This window comes from Odontesthes bonariensis, chromosome 2 (genome assembly GCF_027942865.1).
Source record: "Odontesthes bonariensis isolate fOdoBon6 chromosome 2, fOdoBon6.hap1, whole genome shotgun sequence".
Classification (NCBI taxonomy): Eukaryota; Metazoa; Chordata; class Actinopteri; order Atheriniformes; family Atherinopsidae; genus Odontesthes; species Odontesthes bonariensis.
Genome location: NC_134507.1, coordinates 33,484,630 through 33,504,408, shown reverse-complemented (window position 1 = coordinate 33,504,408; position 19,779 = coordinate 33,484,630). Strand labels below are relative to the sequence as shown.

The 19,779-nt window shown below is 43.7% G+C and overlaps 1 protein-coding gene across 1 annotated transcript; it reads right to left on the bottom strand.

Moving 5' to 3' along the window:
- Positions 1 to 18,633, bottom strand: LOC142387815 (NLR family CARD domain-containing protein 3-like). Its single transcript, XM_075472659.1, has 12 exons — positions 18,478 to 18,633; positions 9,848 to 9,951; positions 9,300 to 9,389; positions 7,762 to 7,840; positions 7,406 to 7,613; positions 5,813 to 7,282; positions 5,419 to 5,758; positions 4,495 to 4,668; positions 2,779 to 2,931; positions 2,571 to 2,584; positions 684 to 737; positions 1 to 557 (listed from the first exon to the last, which is right to left on the bottom strand). Exons 1-12 carry the CDS (start codon positions 18,631 to 18,633, stop codon positions 1 to 3), a joined length of 3,399 nt encoding a protein of 1,132 aa, XP_075328774.1.
- Positions 18,634 to 19,779: the final 1,146 nt, after the last annotated feature.

Sequence of the window (19,779 nt, the reverse complement as noted above, 5' to 3'; positions counted from 1 at the left end):
TCAACATAGAGACACTGAGGAAAAAGGCTTGAACCAGACAACAAATCCGGGATGCAGAGGTTCTTCAGTGAATGTGGTGTTGAAGGTGTGGAGGTGGATCAGTGTCTCAGAGGAGACTCTGTAGAAGGACAGAGTGCCAGCAGGACGGTCAACATACACTGCTGCTCTGTTAGAGACGGAGGAGCAGGTGGAGGAGGAGGAGGAGGAGGAGGAGGAGATGATCGTTTCTTTCTTATTGTGACAGACGGAGTAACCTCCATCAGAGCAGCTCAGACTCCAGGACTGATCATTCCATCCAAACACACAGTTATCACTGTCTCTTTTCTTTCTGATTCCTCTGTAACTCACTGATATATAAACGGCTCCTCTCCACTCGACCTCCCAGTAACAGCGACCAGTCAGACCATTGCTACACAGCAGCTGAGGCCACCAGTCAAATCTGTCTGGATGATCAGGATATGACTGAACCTCCTTCAGATGGGTCACCTTCCTGTTGTTGTCAGACAGTTTCAGTCCTCTGCTCACTGTGTTTGTGTCGATTGTGAGTTGACAGGAATCTGATGGAGAGAACAAACACAATCCAGCTGCAGTTACTGATCCATCATCTGTTCACTTTGATCAATGAGTGATGTGACAGTGTGAAGATGGTTGGATGTCATGAATCAGATTAAGAACACACTTACACTTCCTCAGACCTGGTGTCAGCCATCGTTCTCCAGCAGGCTCCACCCTGAAAGGGGGGCAGAGCAGCACAGTCTAATTACATGGCTCTCACACACACCATGGGCATAAGTTTGCAAAGGGACCATAGGGACAAGTCACAACAAAAGTTTTGGGAAGACAGAGTTGTCCCTACCAATATTTTAAATAATATTCTAATATAACATATTTTTTTACATAATGCATTAAATATAATATTTTTCACAAAGTCATTCGTAGTATTAAGCATTTATAAAAAACTACTTTTCCAACGGGCCCTCTCGTCCCAATGTTCAGTGTAACTTGCATGGCAACAAAGGTTAGATATGCTGCCTAAAATTTCATTGGCTAAAGGTCAGTCCCTCTCGTCACCGCTCCCAACAAGGACACGTGCTGTGTGGCAGAGTTGCTGTAAGACGCTGGATTGACGGTAAAATATCAGACTGGCTGTTGCAAACAGGCTTGATGCCACAAAATCATGAAAGTAAATCCTCACATTAATATTTTGTTTGGTCTCAAAATTTTTGCTCATGTTTCTGCTTTAAAAATAGAAAATGTCACCGAAAAAGAAAAGAGACATTAAAAGTTAGAGTAAGTAGTAATTAACTACACACTCTATGCTAGCCTTCAAGGCTAACATAAACACTCATTCTACTATGGAAAAGTGTTATTAAGGTGTTATGGTGTAAATGTAAAGGCCTCGGTATGCTACTCCGTAGCTTTCGGCCAATTCGACTCCATGGTCACGCAGAGACTATTAAACCTTTCGAAGTTCTCCATCGGGATGTCGGATACGCAAGGCAATTCACCTCCCGATCAGTAGGCGTCGCTACGCAAGACGACCTAATCTCGTGACGTCTATCGTGAAAGTGATTGATTGTTTACCTTCCGGATCCGTTCCACTGCTCACAGTGAACGATGGCGACCGAGAGAGAAAGACTTTTGTTGGAGTTGGAGCTTATTGATATTGAAATGCAAATAATTTTGACCAAATGTTGACCGGCACACAGTAAAATGAAGGAAATTATGTTGTTAGCCGACCAATCACAACCCTTGCGGTCTCTGCGAGTCTCCGTCTCCTTGATGGATAGTTAGGAATTTTGGCTGACGCACGAAAGCAACGGAGAGCGTCTCCGGGAGGATTTCCGACGGCAGAGAGGGCTCTCTGTTGCTCTCCGTAACCTATCCTGGACGACTGTAAATCGCTAGGAGGCTAGTTTTTTATTTTATATTAGCATTTTTTTCAGCAGGAGATGTTTTTTTCTCTCTATTTTTGAATTATAAACAGAGTTGGTTTCATAAAGCCTAAATCTTGGCTATTTCTGAAATATTCAAAAGTTTTTTCTAATAAGTTTGAAAAGTGTAATGCACATAGTCATCATAAAAGATCTACATTTTATTCATTGATGCATTATTTTGAAACTCAGAGATCCAGTACAGATGTGCAGGTTGTGGAAACAGCAGCTGGACCGTCAGTGCTTCAATTGATCAAGTATTTTCTTGTTCAGCATAATTCAGTGACTATTTTCTTGACACGTCCACTGGGATGGAGCACAGTTGAAAATTACTCTTTTAATTTAATCTTGACTGAATGTAACAAAGTGTGTGAGATCTCATCTACTCACCACTTTTCCCTGACACATCTTATCCATTAACCTTTGTTTTACATGTGCTCATGTTGTTTTAGTTTAGCACTGCCACTGTAACTTTGCCATATTTACTATCCCAGGTATGCTTGTGTTGGCATTTTATAATAGTTTTTATCTAAACATTTAAGTGGGATTAGAACAAATATGCAGTCATAAGTTAATAATGTCTCTGATGTCTCTCAATAGATCCAAATTTTTGGATTAGTCATCAATCCACACAAATGTCACATCGCCAAGACTGAGGTGGAGTACCTTGGTTATGTAATTGTACACATCCATCCTCAAGTAAGTAATATAAATACTTTAAGAATCATACAAATCCTCAACAAAAGGCACCTCAGGACAATTTACAGGGGAAATTAATGTTAACAGTTTTAGTAGTAAGTAACATAACAATATGCTGCAGCAGGCCTCTCCATACTTGGGTTTTTGTGGATCATTCATTGCAGCTGTCAGCAGCTTCACTCCTGAGTCTCCTGGATGGTTGTAGCTCAGGTCCAGATCTCTTAGATGGGAGGGGTTGGAGGTCACAGCTGAGGCCAGAGAGGCACAGCCTTCCTCTGTGATCAGACAGCCTGACATGCTGCAGACACACAGAACAACATACATGGCTGAAACTCTGAAGCTGTTTTCACATGAGATACACAGCATTAAAAGCTTCATCAATCTGTTAAAGTGACAGTGTTAAACCATTCACACATGGGTCACTTTTATATTCATGTTCCTCATGAATATTTCAGATATGGCTGTTAAAGTGACAGACAGAGCCCTGGTTCAATATATATTTGATATTTGCACAAAATTAAACAGTACACCCCATCCTTTCTAACCTTCGTAGGGTCTCCTATGGCAAATTAGTCTCAGGGGAGGGATCAGACGAAGGGCGATTCAAAGACCTCAATGGAACGGTAACAGTTAAAGTTAATTCAGAGGTTTGAGACATGGAATCAGAATGGTGCATGTTCAGGACCTACATTGCAGATGCAGCTTCCAAGAGCTATGGCCTTAAGGCTGTTGGTGCCTGTTGTGGCTGTAACCGGAAGACCTGTGGATGCAAGTGTTGAGGGCACCCATCAAGCTGAAGAAGGGAGTCTTTCGGGCTTGGTTGTCCTGGGGGTACTGAGTGGCTAAAAGGGCTGCAGCATTGGTGGTTGCTGAAGCTAAAACTCGGATGTGGAAATAATTTGGAGAGACTACGGAGAAGAATTCCATCACATCTTAAAGATCTATTTGGATATTTTTCCAACAGAGCACTTTGCTCTCAGAGTCTCTAAAAGTAGAATCAGAGGCAGAGCCTTCAGTTATCAGGCCCCTCTCAGTGGAACCAGTACAGGACACCAACTTATTCAGTTGCCACTAGATTCATGGAAGAAGATTAATTGAAAGGAGTTTAGAGTTACTGAAGAGTTACTGTTTGTGATGGACAATCCATGGCTCGCACAGTCCAAAAACAAGACACAACTGGGGTTCAGATCAGGGAGGCCGTTCCTCCCAATCACATCTCTCCAACTAATGCCATGTCATTGCCAACATGGGGATTAAAGTCTTGGAGCCGCAGTGAGGCGACCCTCTCACTCACCGGGGGGGACTCCAGCGTATAGGCGTTCAGCCGGTGGCGTGTGAGTATCCCCACAGCCGCCTGATGCCTCTCTCCATGGGGAATTCCAGACTATTAGAGAGTCCAGACCTTCTGCAGGGGTTTGGTTCCAGAGCCAAAGCTCTGTGTGGAGGTGCTCCATCTCACACACCAGCTCAAGCTCTTTTGCTGCCAATGAGGTGACATTCTACATCCCTAGAGCCAGTTTGCTGGGGATTGGCACACCCAGTTCCCCGCCTTCGCCTGCTGCCCAGATCAAATTGCACCTTACCTCAAATTTCCTCCCTGTGAGTGGTAGGTCCACGTGGAGGTGGCTTCCTGATTCTTCTTTGGACTAAGCCCGACCGAATCCCAGGAGCCAAGGCTCGGCCACAAGTTTTCCTCTGGTGCCACTCCATCGAGGTCTTTGAATCACTTAGTCTAACCCCTCCCCTGGGACCAATTTCTCATGGGAGGCTCTACCAGGGCTAACACCCCTGACAACATAGTTCCCAGGACCATGAAAATTACAGTATTCGTAAGTTGTACAATTTGATGATGAATTCTGACCTGAGAGATTCCAGTTTACAACGTGTACTCTTTAGTCCAACAGACAGCTGCTTCACTCCTGAATCCTGCAGGTCATTGTTACTCAGGTCCAGTTCTGCCAGACTGGAGAACTGGGAGCTGAGAACTGAGGACAGAGCTTCACAGCTTCTCTCTGAGAGGTTACAGTCACTCAGTCTGCATAAACAATCATAATCAGAGAATGGTAAACATATGGTCCAAACATTTGCTATTATTTAAACATTTATTCAGCACGTTTGATCAGTCACATGCCCCTTCTCCAGTAGGATCAACCATACTGCAGCTCCTGTCATCTAACCCACCCCACCTCCAACTCAACAATCTTCTCAACAACAGTCGGCTTTAAACCCCCTCTGCTACCCATTTAATCCAGCTGACACACACACAGAGTGAAGAAATGGTCAGAGGAGGCTGAAATGCTAGCTAAGCTATGAGCATGCCTGGACAATGTTTCTCAACCCATAAATGACACCAAGACAACACTAAAATGCCCAATTACTGACAGGCTGCTGAAAGGTAAATGGTTTAATGTGTTTCTATTTTATTCTATGTGGATATTTTTCTCATTTAAACTTTATTTACATCTTTTATAACACCATCAGCTGGTATAATGTAGAATCAGACAGTCGCAAAGCATCCTAACCTGAGAGATTCCAGTTCACAGCGTGGACTCTTTAATCCAACGCACAGCTGCTTCACTCCTGAATCTCTACAGTCGTTCTTACTCAGGTCCAGCTCTTTCAGATTGGAAGACGGGGAGATGAGAATTGCAGACAAAGTTTTAAAGCTTCTCTCTGACAGCTTACAGCCGCTCAGCCTGAACAAATAATAACAAAGTGACAAGTAATACATTATTTATTTCTCCTGTTAAAAAGATAGCTGTGTTTTTGAATGATGGTAACTTACAGGGCTTTGTTGGAGGCGTTGACCACTGGCAGCAGCCTCAGAAGAGCCTCCTCTGAAGCAGAGTATTTCTTCAGGTCAAACTCATCCAGATGTTTTCCTGATGACAGTAAGATGAAGACCAGAGCTGACCACTGAGCAGGAAAAAGTTTATCTGTGGAGAGACTTCCTGAACTCAGGTAACGTTGGATCTCCTCCACCAGAGAACGATCATTCAGTTCATTCAGACAGTGGAACAGATTAATGCTTCTCTCTGCAGACAGATCCTCACTGATCTTCTTCTTGATGTAATCGACTGTTTCCTGATTGGTCTGTGAGCTACTTCCTGTCTGTGTCAGCAGGCCTCGTAGCAGCCTCTGATTGGTCTGTGAGCTACTTCCTGTCTGTGTCAGCAGGCCTCGTAGGAGTCTCTGATTGGTCTGCAGTGAAAGACCCAGGAGGAAGCGGAGGAACAGGTCCAGGTGTCCATTTGGACTCTTTAAGGCCTTGTTCACAGCACTCTGATGGAGCTGTATTAGTTTTGGTTTCTTAAGAAATGAAGGCCTCTTGGGTCGTTCATCTTCTCCCATCAGGTTGACTCCAGAGTTGATGAAGGTCAGATGCACATGAAGAGCAGCCAGAAACTCCTGAACACTCAGATGGATGAAGCAGAACACCTTCTCCTGGTACAGCCCTTGCTCCTCTTTAAAGATCTGTGTGAACACTCCTGAGTACACTGAGGCTGCTGAGATATCGATGCCACACTCTGTCAGGTCTGATTCATAGAAGATCAGGTTTCCTTTCTGCAGCTGCTCAAAAGCCAGTTTTCCCAGAGACTCAATCATCTCCCTGCTCTCTGGACTCCAGTGTGGATCTGTCTCAGCTCCTCCATCATACTTGAGCTTCTTCACTTTGGCCTGAACCACCAGGAAGTGGATGTACATCTCAGTCAGGGTGCTGGGCAGCTCTGCTCCCTGTCTGGTTTCCAACACATCCTCCAGAACTGTAGCAGTTATCCAGCAGAAGACTGGGATGTGGCACATGATGTGGAGGCTTCGTGATGTCTGGATGTGGGAGATGATCCTGCTGGCCTGCTCCTCATCTCTGAATCTCTTCCTGAAGTACTCCTCCTTCTGTGGGTCAGTGAACCCTCTGACCTCTGTCACCATGCCAACACAGTCAGAAGGGATCTGATTGGCTGCTGCAGGTCGTGTGGTTATCCAGAGACGAGCAGAGGGAAGCAGCTTCCCCCTGATGAGGCTTGTCAGCAGCACATCCACTGAGGTGGGCTCTGTAGCATCAGTCAGGGGCTCTTTGCTGTGGAAGTCCAGAGGAAGTCGACACTCATCCAGACCGTCGAAGATGAACACAACCTGGAACTCTTCAAAGCTGCAGATTCCTGCTGCTTTGGTCTCAGTAAAGAAGTGATGAACAAGTTCCACCAAGCTGAACTTTCTCTCTTTCAGCACATTCAGCTCTCTGAAAGTGAATGGAAACATGAGCTGGATGTCCTGGTTGGCTTTGCCTTCAGCCCAGTCCAGAGTGAACTTCTGTGTTAAGACTGTTTTCCCAATGCCAGCCACTCCCTTTGTCATCACTGTTCTCATTGGTTCATCTCTTCCTGGTGGGACTTTAAAGATGTCTTCTTGTCTGATGGATGTTTCTGCTCTGCCTGCTTTCCTGGATGCTGCTTCAATCTGTCTGACCTCATGTTCATCACAGACCTCTCCAGTCCCTCCCTCTGTGATGTGGAGCTCTGTGTAGATCTGATTCAGAAGGGTTGGCTTTCCTGCTTTAGCAATCCCCTCAAACACACACTGGAACTTCTTCTTCAGAGCACATTTAAGTTTACGTTCACAAAGATCTGAATGAAGACAAGACATAACATCTGCAAACAGACATTTAAACCCTGTACAGAATGAGTATCTGAATATCTGCTGTTCTGTGTGCTGAGACATCAGTAAATGTGTCATTTATCCAGCAGGTTAAATCTTTAGAGGAATCCTCTTACTGCTCTGCAGACGGTCAGCCAGCTCCTCCTGCTTCATTCTCCTCAGGAGGTGAACTGTGATCTTCACTAATGCCTCTCTGCTGCTCCTCTGCTCTTCATCCTCACCCTCCCTCTGACTCTCTAAGCATTCTGGGTAATCTGGACTCAGAACCTTCTGGATCTTCTTCAGCTCCTCCTTCACAAAAGTGAGCATGTTGTCCTCCAGCAGCTGGAACAGACAACTATATGAATGAGCCAATCAGACTGAAACCATGGAGCCAAACATCAGATCCATGTTGGACACACTGACAACCCACTGGTCTACACAGTGCAGCATGGAGGTGAGATGGAAAAGTAGTTGTTGTACATGTACAGACCATAAATATGGAGTCCAGCTGTGTTTGATGCTGCTGGGCAGACTGACCACTGGGACCCTGTGAGCTCTGCTGGTCCACTCTGTGGAGGAATCATGAAGAATGAGCTCACATTCTGTTTGTCCACACAGAGACAAACACAAGGTGAAGGTCCTATTAGTTAGACTGTTGATTACAACTCTATCAAAGATTGTTCTCACAACTATTAACAGAGTGAAATATAATTTATGTTTGTATTTCAGTGGAGCTTCAGTAGCTTCCATTTTATTGTGTTGGTTTATCAGCCTGACTAATTAAGTTCCTCCATCTTTTATTGACCTTTTTAATGCTGCGGACAAGCAAGATATTCTCACAAGTTGTTATCAGTCATTCAACATGTGCATGACTTTCTTATTTTGTTTTAAACAGAGCTTGAATATGTCACCAGCTATAGACAATTCCACAGGACCATTGTTAATATAACCATATTTTAATGCATTAGACAATATTCTGATATGGTAGAAGAGCACAGTCGCTGTGGGTACACCCACTATGCTGTCATATCTTACATGTGATGGACACAACAGGTCCAGCAGTAAAACCCATTCATCCCTCTCTCCAACCACTCTCTCCAGCTCCTCCTGGGGATCCTGGAGGTGTCCCCCGGCCAGATGAGGTATAAAATCCCAACCAGTTTGTTCTGAGTTCCCCTTGTTGTTAGGTCTGCTAACAACAACAATAGCTTCTTCTAAACCATCAACTTGAATTTTAGACCCAATCCCAACAAGACTGTTCACGATTTCCCTTTAGCTTGAACTGTCATGGGATTCTGGTAGTAGAATATTAAATAGGCTGTTTAGGAAAAATCCCGAATTCTGTAGCTCCCTCTGAAGCCTGTAATCATGCTTGCAAAAATTGAGCACTCCCGGCTGTTTTTAACCAATCACGTTAGGTTTATTATTTATCTATTATCTGAGCAGAACAGTCACCAACCATGCTGAGCGTGAGTCTGCCCCAGCTTGTGTGCGCGCACACTGGTGTGAACTCACGTGCACAACCTCGTCCACAGAGGGGTAGGGGTTTGGGGGGCGATTCGGAGCTTGGTAGAGGTTGGGGGAGGGACCTGAATGTTGTATCAGTTCAAATTTTCCGACTTTAGACTCGGAATTTTGAAAACCTGCCGACGGCAGCTTTAACCAACACTTCCATATTGGATTTGATCTGTCTGTCTTTGTTGACAGGATATGTACCTCAGAGTTTTGACAACATGCTGAAGGATGCAAATCTTTTACAATTTTCTGGACTGACTGGGAGGCAGAACAAGCCTTTGTTTAACAGCAACATATTTAAGGCTCACCAGTGATCAATCTTCCTTCCAGTTGAAGAACACATGAACAAAGGCCCTGGAGTGGAGCTGGTCAGTGCCTGATTGTATAAGACTAACTGTAGTGAGCACAGATGTGTTTAGTTGTGAAGGTTTTACATATAACGAGCTTTTGGGGGAAAGTTCTCTAAATTAATCTCATGCAGCACTTTGTTATGATTTTAATAATCTTTCTTACCTCTGTGCTACCTGTTGGTATCCATATCTGTCAGATATGGGAGGATTCTTCATGGAGACCCCGCTAGGTTCAGCACTCTCCAGCTTCCTCCTGATTAAAAAACATAGATTATAATCTGCACTGCGTCCAAAACACAGTCAGGAGGAACGTTTACTTCATATATCTGAACAAGCAAATACCCAATCCTGTTTAGAACTCAGAAGGTGATTGTAGCAAAGGGGAGTAGAGTTGCGCCGCCAGGACTCGAACCCTGGCCTTCTGGGTACTAAACTGACCACTACACCAAAGAGCCAGGCTCATTGGCATGACAGAATCCTAGTGATGGTCACTCCATCACACTGCCTTCCCCTTCGGGAAGCGCACCGGTGCGCTTCACACACTCATGGTGTCCCTCACGCAGAGGCCCATCATGCTTCTCCCATCCAGTGTGCCCCATCATCAATGCTTCACCCATCACTGGGGTCCCTCGCACCGGGGTCACCAATCCTGGGGGTCCCTCACATGGAATTACAACTTACACACAATGGGTATGCTTCCGATGGCCTCACGGTAGCCATCCCACTTCTGACACCATTTGTAGCGAAGGGGAGTAGAGTTGCCCCGCCAGGACTCGAACCCTGGCCTTCTGGGTACAAAACTGGGGCTCTGACCACTACACCAAAGAGCCAGGCTCATTGGCATGACAATCAGAACACACCCACAACCCTAGTGATGGTCACTCCATCACAGTGATCACCTCAAAATGTCCCATGTTGAATTTAATCTAAACCATTTAAACTAAATATCTGGAACTAAAACTAATAAATAGATTTAAAATACACTGAGGACAGTATATGAACATAAATAATAAGCAAAGATCACAAACCCTCCGTCTTGTTTTGTAAAGTAACAGAAGAAGAGATAATTTCTATGGAAACAAACTAAGTCCTACATCCATCAAACACACATGTTCAAATCCATCAAACTAGAGTTGGGGTTCCAGGTTTGGTGCCAAGTATTAGAACCTTTATATTAGGCCGTAAAGGTGAACCCCGTTTTCGTTTAGGCTCGCTCCGTGCTCTCCGAACTACATGCCCGTTCGCTGATAAAAATGACAAAGTTATTTTGCACATATAAAAAAAGTTTCGCGTCACAGAATCCTGTACTTTTTTTAAACCGAGACGTTTTCTGAAGAAATATTTTCCGCAGGGCTGAATGACGATTTTGATGTCACAAGACACCACATGACCGTGCTGGACCAATCACGTTGCCGATTTACGACAACAAACTGGAAAAATGACAACCTGCCAGGTGCTGTCAAATCTAACCTACAGAAAGGAATCTCGCAAAATATCATTTTAAAGTGAACATAAAATAATAATTATCAACGATAATGCTCATTCATGTATTTCTGAATTGAGCCAAATAAATTCGAAATAGTGCTTTATTTACAGCACGAAGCACAATTATGCAAGTGACCTTTCATGTTGTCATTTTGATCAATTAATGGAATTCCAATAATTATTGATAACCATCCACGTGTTTGTAACGTGGGCTAAATTGATTCCAAACAGTGCTTTATTTGTAGTACAAACAACTATTGTGCAAGTGGATGATAAGGTTACCTTTTCATGTTGTCATTTTTTATTAATGAATGGAAATAATTCTAATTATCAATGATAAGGACCATTCAGGTATTCATTTACTGATGTATTCACTAATAACTATACAACACATAACAAAATCAAAACAAGTAGGGCATACACATCAACCGGCATTTACATCAACCGGCATAAACTTATATACATAACCATTCAATATAAACACAAGAAACTTGTGCTAAAGAAAATAAAAATAAAATAAAATAAAATAAAGGACCAGACTCAGTGAATAATTCCCTACACTCCGTATTATATAGATCAATGAGCAGTGCTGACCAACATATCATTGGGGTCATCAGGTGGGAACCTCCTTTCATCAGTGTTTCGTCTAGTTGGGCCCACGACACCTCCAGGAGGCTAGACAATGACCACTGGCGTCCCAGAGTCACCCCCCTAATGCCAGCCAACACTGCCCCTCACACCACAACGACCATAATCTACCTCAGCCTCTCACCAACTGCACACCAGTTAAAGCGGGGTGGGGATGCAAACCCTGGTTCGGGTAGGGGGAGAAATAAAAGAGGTAAGAAAAGCAGGAATTGGATTCAAACCCTGGTTCGGGTAGGGGGTAATGAAAATATAGACAGTGCCAGAGGTGGAGGAAGGACAAGACACACTAGCAGATTCAGCAGACAAACTCACCTAAACAGTCCTATAATCACTAAAATACCAGCAAAAACAAATCTATACAACTCACTCTCACCAACTGCACACCAGTCACAGCGGGGTGGGGATGCAAACCCTGGTTCGGGTAGGGGGAAGAAATAAAAGAGGTAAGAAAAGCAGGAATGGGATTCAAACCCTGGTTCGGGTAGGGGTAGTGAAAATATAGAGGGTGCCAGAGGTGGAGGAAGGACAAGACACACTAGCAGATTCAGCAGACAAACTCACTTAAATAGTCCTATAATCACTAAAATACCAGCAAAAACAAATCCATACAACTCACTCCAAGCCAACTCACCCAAAATGGCCGCCTGGTTTCAAAAGGATCACATGTGCCAAACCTACCACTTAAATAGCTTGAACTTCTTCTTTGCTTTTTCAAAAGTCTGTTTACCCTAAGTGCTCCCCCTGCTGGGCCCCCAGCTGCTATTGCTTCTTCTTATCCAAATCCACTGACTGGATTGTAATGCTTTATCTGAAACCTCCTGCACTATTTTTCTCACACTCTGTCCAGTTACACCCAGCTCCCTCAACAATGAGACAACAGACTTTGCAACAAATCCTCTACATCCTACTTCCACTGGACAAATTCTAACCTTCCATCCTCGCTGCTCTGCTTCTGCCCCCAACTCCACATATCTAAGCTTTTTCCTTTCATATGCTTCCTCTACCAATTCCTCCCAAGGAACAGTCAGCTCTATGAAATAGACTCTCATTCTACTCCTAGACCACAAGACTATATCAGGCCTTAAGTTTGTAGAGGCTATTTCCTGGGGAACAACAAGCTTATTTCCTAAATCTGCCTGCATCTCCCAATCACAAGCATCCTCCAAGCTGCCGTGCCTCCTTATCGTCTTTTTAACTTTCTCCCCCTGTTGAACAAACTGAATTGCAACTCTCTGTGCCTTGGACCCTCCTAAGTTTACCTGCCTTCGTTTATCTTCAATACCTGCAGCTAAACTTCTTAATACTTGGTCATGTCGCCATGTATACCGGCCTTGTGACAGACTAACCTTACAACCTGACAAAATATGCTTTAGAGTTGCAGTACCTGAACATAACGAACATAACGGGTCTCCATTTACCCAGAGTTTTAGGTTCTGGGGAGTAGGCAATACATCATATGTTGCCCCTATCAAAAATCTAATACTCCTTTCCTCCATACTCCACAGTTCTTTCCAACTAAGCTTTTTCTTTTCTACACCTTCCCAGTTCACCCACCGTCCCTGCTTAGCCTGAGCCACTGCCTTTGCACCCCTTAACATTTCCTCCTGTCTACGAATCTGCTCAACAACTAGCTTTCTCTTCTCCTTAGGACCTGCTCTACTCCACACTAGTTTGCCTGGGCCAAGCCCCAAGCCTCCCCGGCCTATTTGCACATTGCCCACAATCTCTGTATGTCTAAGAGTTGCTTCTGCCTCCTGAGCTGCCATTCTTGGTTTCCACTTCCTCCCCTTGGTTGGGTTTGGAACCACCTTACTAACTACCACATCTTTACTCCCAGCTAACAGGAGCTCTGTCCTAACTTTAGTACATTTAAACTCCTCTACTAGACTAGACACTGGGAGCTGGAGTATGCCTTTCCCATACAGTGCCACAGTACTTAAACATCTAGGAACACCTAGCCACTTCCTAATATAAAAGCTAACTAATCTTTCCATTTTTTCCACAACAGATAATGTAATCTCATACACGGACAGTGGCCACATCAACCTAGGAAACAATCCAAACTGCAGACACCACAGCTTCAACTTTCCTGGAAGTTCTGATTTATCTATTCTATCCAGTCCCTCAATAACATCTTCACGAAACTGCACTGACTGCTTTCCATCATTCATGTCTGCCTGGTACCACCTGCCTAAACTCTTCACTGCCTTTTCCCTTATTATTGGAATGCTTTCTTCATCTATTACAAACTTTCTATCACTTAATTTCCCTCTCCTTATTGAGATACTTCTAGACTTAGTAGGTTTGATTTTCATCCCAGCCCACTTTAGATTTTTATCAAGTCTCTCAAGTATTCTCTTCATACATGGTACTGTTGTAGTCACTAACGTCATATCATCCATGTATGCTCTAATTGGCGTAAGGCGCATGCCATCCTGACGTCTCTCTCCTCCTACAACCCACTTGGACGCTCTAATAATTATCTCCATGGCCATTGTAAATGCTAATGGAGAAATTGTACACCCTGCCATAATGCCTATTTCTAGCCTCTGCCAACCTGTTGTGAAACCTGCTGTACTTAGGCACAGTCTAATATCTTGAAAATATGCTCTTACTAAGTTAACCACTACTACAGGCACTCTAAAATACTCAAATGCTTCCCAAATAAGGCTATGTGGCACTGAACCGAATGCATTTGCTAGATCTAGAAATATAACATGCAAGTCTTTTTTCTCAATCTTGGCTGTCTGAATCTGATGCCAAATCATGCTAGTGTGCTCTAAACACCCTGCGAAACCAGGTATTCCTGCCTTTTGCACAGTAGTATCTATTAAGCTATTCTTTTCTAAATAACTAGCTAATCTCTGTGCAACCAAACTAAAGAAAATCTTCCCCTCTACATTTAGGAGAGAGATCATCCGGAACTGACTCAGGTTCGAGGACTCCTTCTCCTTTGGAATAAGAACGCCTCCTGCCCTACGCCATGCTCTAGGAATAACCTGTTTCTCCCAAACTATTCTTAATTGCTTCCACAAAAACTTTAGGATATCAGGTGCACTTTTATAAACCCGGTAGGGGACTCCATTTGGCCCTGGGGCCGACGAAGCCTTTGCACGCCTGACTACCTCCTCAACCTCCTTCCACCTAGGTGGTCTAACATCCATCTTATGAGCTATCTCTCCTAACGGTGGCATGTCAGGTGGAAGGCCTACTACTCTACGCTGCTCAAGATCTGAATATGTATTTCTTAGATACTCTTCCACCTCTAACTTTGTTGCCTTAAGCTGCCCTCCCTTTTCCTGGTTAAACAACCCTTTAACAAACTTGAACGGGTCCCTATAAAATGCCGTCCTAACATATTCTTTCTTCTTTCTCTTTTTCCTAAGACATTCAGCCCTTCTAAGTATTGCTAGCCTGCCTCTCAGTTCTTCCTGCAAAACATTAATTCCCTCCCTCTCTTCTTCTGTAGCTTTTTTCCACTGCTTTCTTAAATTTCTTCTTTCCTTAACCAATTTCTCCATCTCTTTTTGCCGTCTTGACTTACCTAAATGTACTGTTTCAATCCTCTTTCTATCTTGCACCCCAAATCTCTCTACACCATAGGAATAAATTATATCTCCCATCTTCTCTAGCCTATCGCTTGCATTTCCTCCTAACCTACCCAATATTATTGACAAATCTTTATTGACTGCCTCCCATTCTTTGTAACTATTTGCCCTAGGCCACTTAACTCTAGCTTTCTGCTCCATATTTCTCTCTCTAACTGGCCTGTTCACCTCAGTATCAGCTACATCCCTTCTTAGAACCTCCTCATCCACCTCCATAGCTGTGTTATTGATATCCTTCGGACTGTGGTTTTCTACCTGCCGCTGGACTTCATCCGACTTACTCGATTGACTTCTTAAAAAGTACTGATCGATGCGGCCACACTGCCCTTCTTTTACCACACATCTCTTTCTTCCCTGATGCATTTTAAGGCCTCTAACTGATGTTACTTTCTGCCAGCCACAAGGACAAACCTGAAGCTTACTTCCCTCTAGTCTACCACTTTTATTTACGCTCTCTTTCCTCTGAGAACTATTCTGGTCAATTCTAGCACTAGAGAATAGGCCCGTGCCCCTATCCTTCACTGAGTCGCGTATCCACCTCATAGTCATGTTCGTTCCAATGTCAGTTGCCATGTAGTCTGCCAGTGAGTCATCTTCCGCCCCTGCTCTCGCTGACTCTAGGGGTATTCTCCTTAATCTTTCTGTAGCTTATGCTGGTTGTAACAAAGCGGCTAGGCCTCGCTACTGCTACCATGGGTTGCTAGCCCATGGCAGCACCTTTGGGGTCTTTGCCTCCTGTCAGCTGTCTTTCCAATCTGTCACATGGTCTTTCCCTTGTTGTCAGCTGCCCTATTCACAACAGTCACTAGCTAGGCTAGATTTGGATTCAATATAAACACAAGAAACTTGTGCTAAAGAAAATAAAAATAAAATAAAATAAAATAAAGGACCAGACTCAGTGAATAATAAATAAATAATAAAAGGAATGATACAAATGGAATAGAATAGAATAGAGGTTAAAAAAAACACGCGCGCACACACACACTATTCCCCCCTGTCAGTGTCAGGGCAGCTGTCATCTTCTTTATCCTCTGTTTCCTTTGTGGTGTTTGAACAGCTGGAACACCTGCACAAGTCTGTACAACAGAGTCCTGCAGAGAAACAGGAGCATCTCTTTGTCTCACAGACACTCCCTCTGCAACCACAGTGTATGACATGTAAAACAGGGGCTGGATTTCTTGTCATCCATGTCACTTCAAGATTTCCATCTTCCAGATGCCAACCATGTCCAGTGGGAGATGGAGCGCCAATCTTTTTCTTTACACATGACCTTATTATTTTAGCCTGATAATTTGCCCTTTTGCAGTGCTGGTGGAGGGCATCACTTGTTGGGGGGATAGATAATTCTGGCAAGGCTGATGATGCCATACAGAAAGCTTTGTACCTAGCCTCATTGATGTTTTCTGCGGTTGGCTGATCGTACAAATGGCATACATATTTGCAAAGTAATGCAAATGTAGATTGGTCCAAGTTAAATTCAGTCCCCAGATTTCTGAAAGCCTTCAGGTAGACATCTTTCTCGCATGCCACAGCAAATGTCTTCTTTTTACCTTGTGGAGTCACACCCAGTGAATGTATGGATCCCAATCCAGGCTGAACACACACTGGCTCCGAGAGCTGATGACACCTTGGTAATGTCCATTATGCGTGTTCTGTTGCCCTTCCCTGTGAAGAAGTACAAGCTGCATGGCAAATCTTTCTGCAGACTCACAGCAATGACTGCTACATCAGTGTCAGGGCTCTTAATAATGACAGTCTTATGTTCCTGTGCATCATGTTGTGCATGCAAAAACACCAGTGTCACATTCTTCGTGGTCACACTGCAGGTCTTCCACAGCATGAACAGACTGCACACCTTCCAGTACAGTCACACAGTGACATTGGTGTTGATGTGCTATGTACAAGCTGAGGTTTCTTCCCACTGCTGTAAGATCAGCATGTGGCCACGCATCGTATAAGAACTCAGCAAGTGCTTCTTTATTTGTTCCTTCTGATTCCTTCCATTCCACCTTGTGCAAGTGAAATTTCCTCATGCTTAACAGAAGATATGTGCATGTAACAAATCTTTCGGTCGAAATTTCGTCTACTTCGGTACTGCTGGATGATCGCGCTGCTACTGCGGTGCTGCTTCTGTTTACCAGCTCAGCTGACGTACCAGCTATCCGATTCGTCCATTCTGATGACGTCTCAACCGTGGCACCTCTCGCGAGCCAAACTGTTATTACGCCTGCCGAAAATGTACATACGCCTTGCCAGGCACTAGTTATTCCTTTAAACGTTGCGAACTAAAAAAGTACTGTGTTCTGAGCGGCGAAACTTTTTTTTAAACCTCAACATAACTCAATCTTTTTATGAGCTGAAGCGTGTTTGGTACGGAGAGCGTGGAACAAGCCTGGTGTTCTGAAGGAGTTTTCGAGGTTCACCTTACGGCCTAAAATACGCACATTGAGAAACGGCCCATTATCCGACACACACTGCGAAGCCTCGGCTCATCTCGGCTCATCTCGGAACATCTGGTAGTTAGCAACAGAAAGCTACAAGCAGGTGAGTCCAGAAAAAGAATGAATTTAGCGGTCAGACGTTAGCAGAAATGTCTTCAAAGTGCTCTGTGTCATTGGTTTGATTCCTGCTCCTGGACACGGGCAGTCAGAACATGCAGCAGAGAGTAAAATGGTGAGATAACCTGGCTGCTATTCACAGTTAGCCCGGCCTGCTAATGCTAACGCTAACCGTTAAAGCGTTACAGATCCCAGAAACACAACCTTTCAATAAGCCGGCCAGATGGCCAAATAAAATGGAGCTTTATCCTTTTAGCTGTGGGTGAAACATACTTCTGGGCCCTTTTCTTCCTCTTTTCTAACCTTTTGGGGCACTTTTTGACCATCCTGTCACATTTTCCACTAAAGCTGCAGTTTTCTTAACTTCTTTCTGTAGTTTTGCTGAAATATTTTGTGATTTAAAAAGTTTGATGATCAATGTCAAATGTAGAATGGTTCTTTCCAGACTTATCTGAGTATCATTTGGCTTTTTGATAGAAATGTGCAGCCAAAACATGTGATTTGATGTGTTTAACGTACACAATATGCCATATTTCATGATTAGATCTTAAAATAGGACTTACTTATGGTCAATATAAATACTTTAATTACATGAAGAGTTTAAGTTGTGTGAAGAGGAGTCATAGCATTATTATAAAGACTTGTGGGTGATCCAGGAAAGTATCACAGGAGCAGCAGAAATCCAGTTCTCCACAGTATCAGTATCAGTATCAGCCCATTAAAAGACAGTCTGAATGTCCTCTTCAGAAGTGTCTCATGAAAGCTTCATTATTCACTTTCCTTTACATATCCAATATTTTCTTTTATCCACGAATCAACAATATATTTTCACATATAAAGCGCACCGGGCTATAAGGCGCATTAAGCGAAACAAAACAGTGTCGTTGCTGTTATCTGGCAGTTCAGTGATGATTCGAAAACGAAACTTATAAAATCGTCTCGGCGCATGCGCAAAACCACAAAGTAGCAATTCTCGAGAAGTAGCACAAATCGACTGAACACCGGTCTTCGTGAAAGCTCGGACCACAGTTGAGACTGATACCTTAGCCCAGGCATCCACGATCCATTGGCAGATAGTAGCGAAAGTCGCCCGGCGCTGTCTCCCTCCCTTGGTGAATGTGTGTTCGCCTTCTGTCATCCCCTGCTCCCACGCAGCTCGCAGTTTAACTTTGAACGTCCTGTTGACACTGATATTCATGTCCCGTGCTAACGCTGTTGCCTTCAGTCGAATAGAGACTGTAGAGACGCTTCTACCCGCTGCTCTCTGCTCAATAACCCACTGTTCAATTTTGTTATTATTATGGTGAATCACAATAGATATTACTCCGCTACGCTCATGACTACTGTAGCCGTAATGCTGCGGTGCGGCTTTGTAGTTTACCAAAGTCTTACAAAAACATTTTGACAGAGCGCCGTGTACCACACAAAATCGCTTCGGGGTCCGTAAGCTAACAAGAATAAATCCATATATAAAGCGCTCCGGGTTATAAGGCGCACTTTTGTTTTTTGAGAAAATTATAGGCTTTTAAGTGCGCCTTATGGTGCGGAAAATACGGTAGTAAAATGATTTAAGTTGATGGTGTTCCACTGACTCAGATGAGATTTATTCAAAAAATTCAAAATTCAAAAATACTTTATTTATCCCAGAGGGAAATTAAATGTTGATGTAGCTCAGTTAAATCAAAGAGTTATTATAGATGCTGATGGCTGTGGGCAGGAAAGATTTCCTGTAGCGGTCCGTTTTGCATCCAAACTGAAGAAGCCTTTGACTGAAGAGACTCTGTTTTCTGATAACAGTCTCATGGAGAGGATGTTCAGGGTTGTCCATAATTCTCTTGATTTTATGCAAAATCCGTCTTTGCATTATTGTCTCCAGAGGTTCCACAGTCGTCCCCAGAACAGAACCAGCCTTCCTTATCAGGTTGTTGAGTCTTTTTAGGTCCCTGGTTCTGATGCTGCTGCCCCAACAGATGACGCAAGAGGAAATGACGCTCTCAACAACAGACTTGTAGAATATCTGCAACATCTTGTTGCAAACCTTGAAGGACCTTAGCTTCCTCAAGAAGTACAGTCTGCTCTGTCCTTTCTTGTAGATTGCTTCACTGTTGTGTCTCCAGTCCAGTCTGTTGTCCACATGAACACCAAGTTATTTATATTCCTCAACCACCTCCACTTCTTCTCCCATGATGGAAACAGGGTTTGATCTGACCTTGTTTCTCCTGAAATCTACAATCATCTCCTTTGTTTTGTTAACATTCAAGATGAGATGATTGTTCCCACACCATGCCACAAAGCGGTCCACCAGCTCTCTGTACTCAGCTTCTTGTCCATCTGATACACCCGA

Coding starts and splice junctions, on each gene's coding strand:
- LOC142387815 (XM_075472659.1), bottom strand. CDS start 18,633: ATGAATATCAGTGTCAACAGGACGTTCAAAGTTAAACTGCGAGCTGCG. Junction 7,841..9,299: donor TACCAACAGGTAGCACAGAG/GTAAGAAAGATT, acceptor ATTCCTCCACAG/AGTGGACCAGCAGAGCTCAC. Junction 7,283..7,405: donor GGCTGACCGTCTGCAGAGCA/GTAAGAGGATTC, acceptor GTCTGTTTGCAG/ATGTTATGTCTTGTCTTCAT.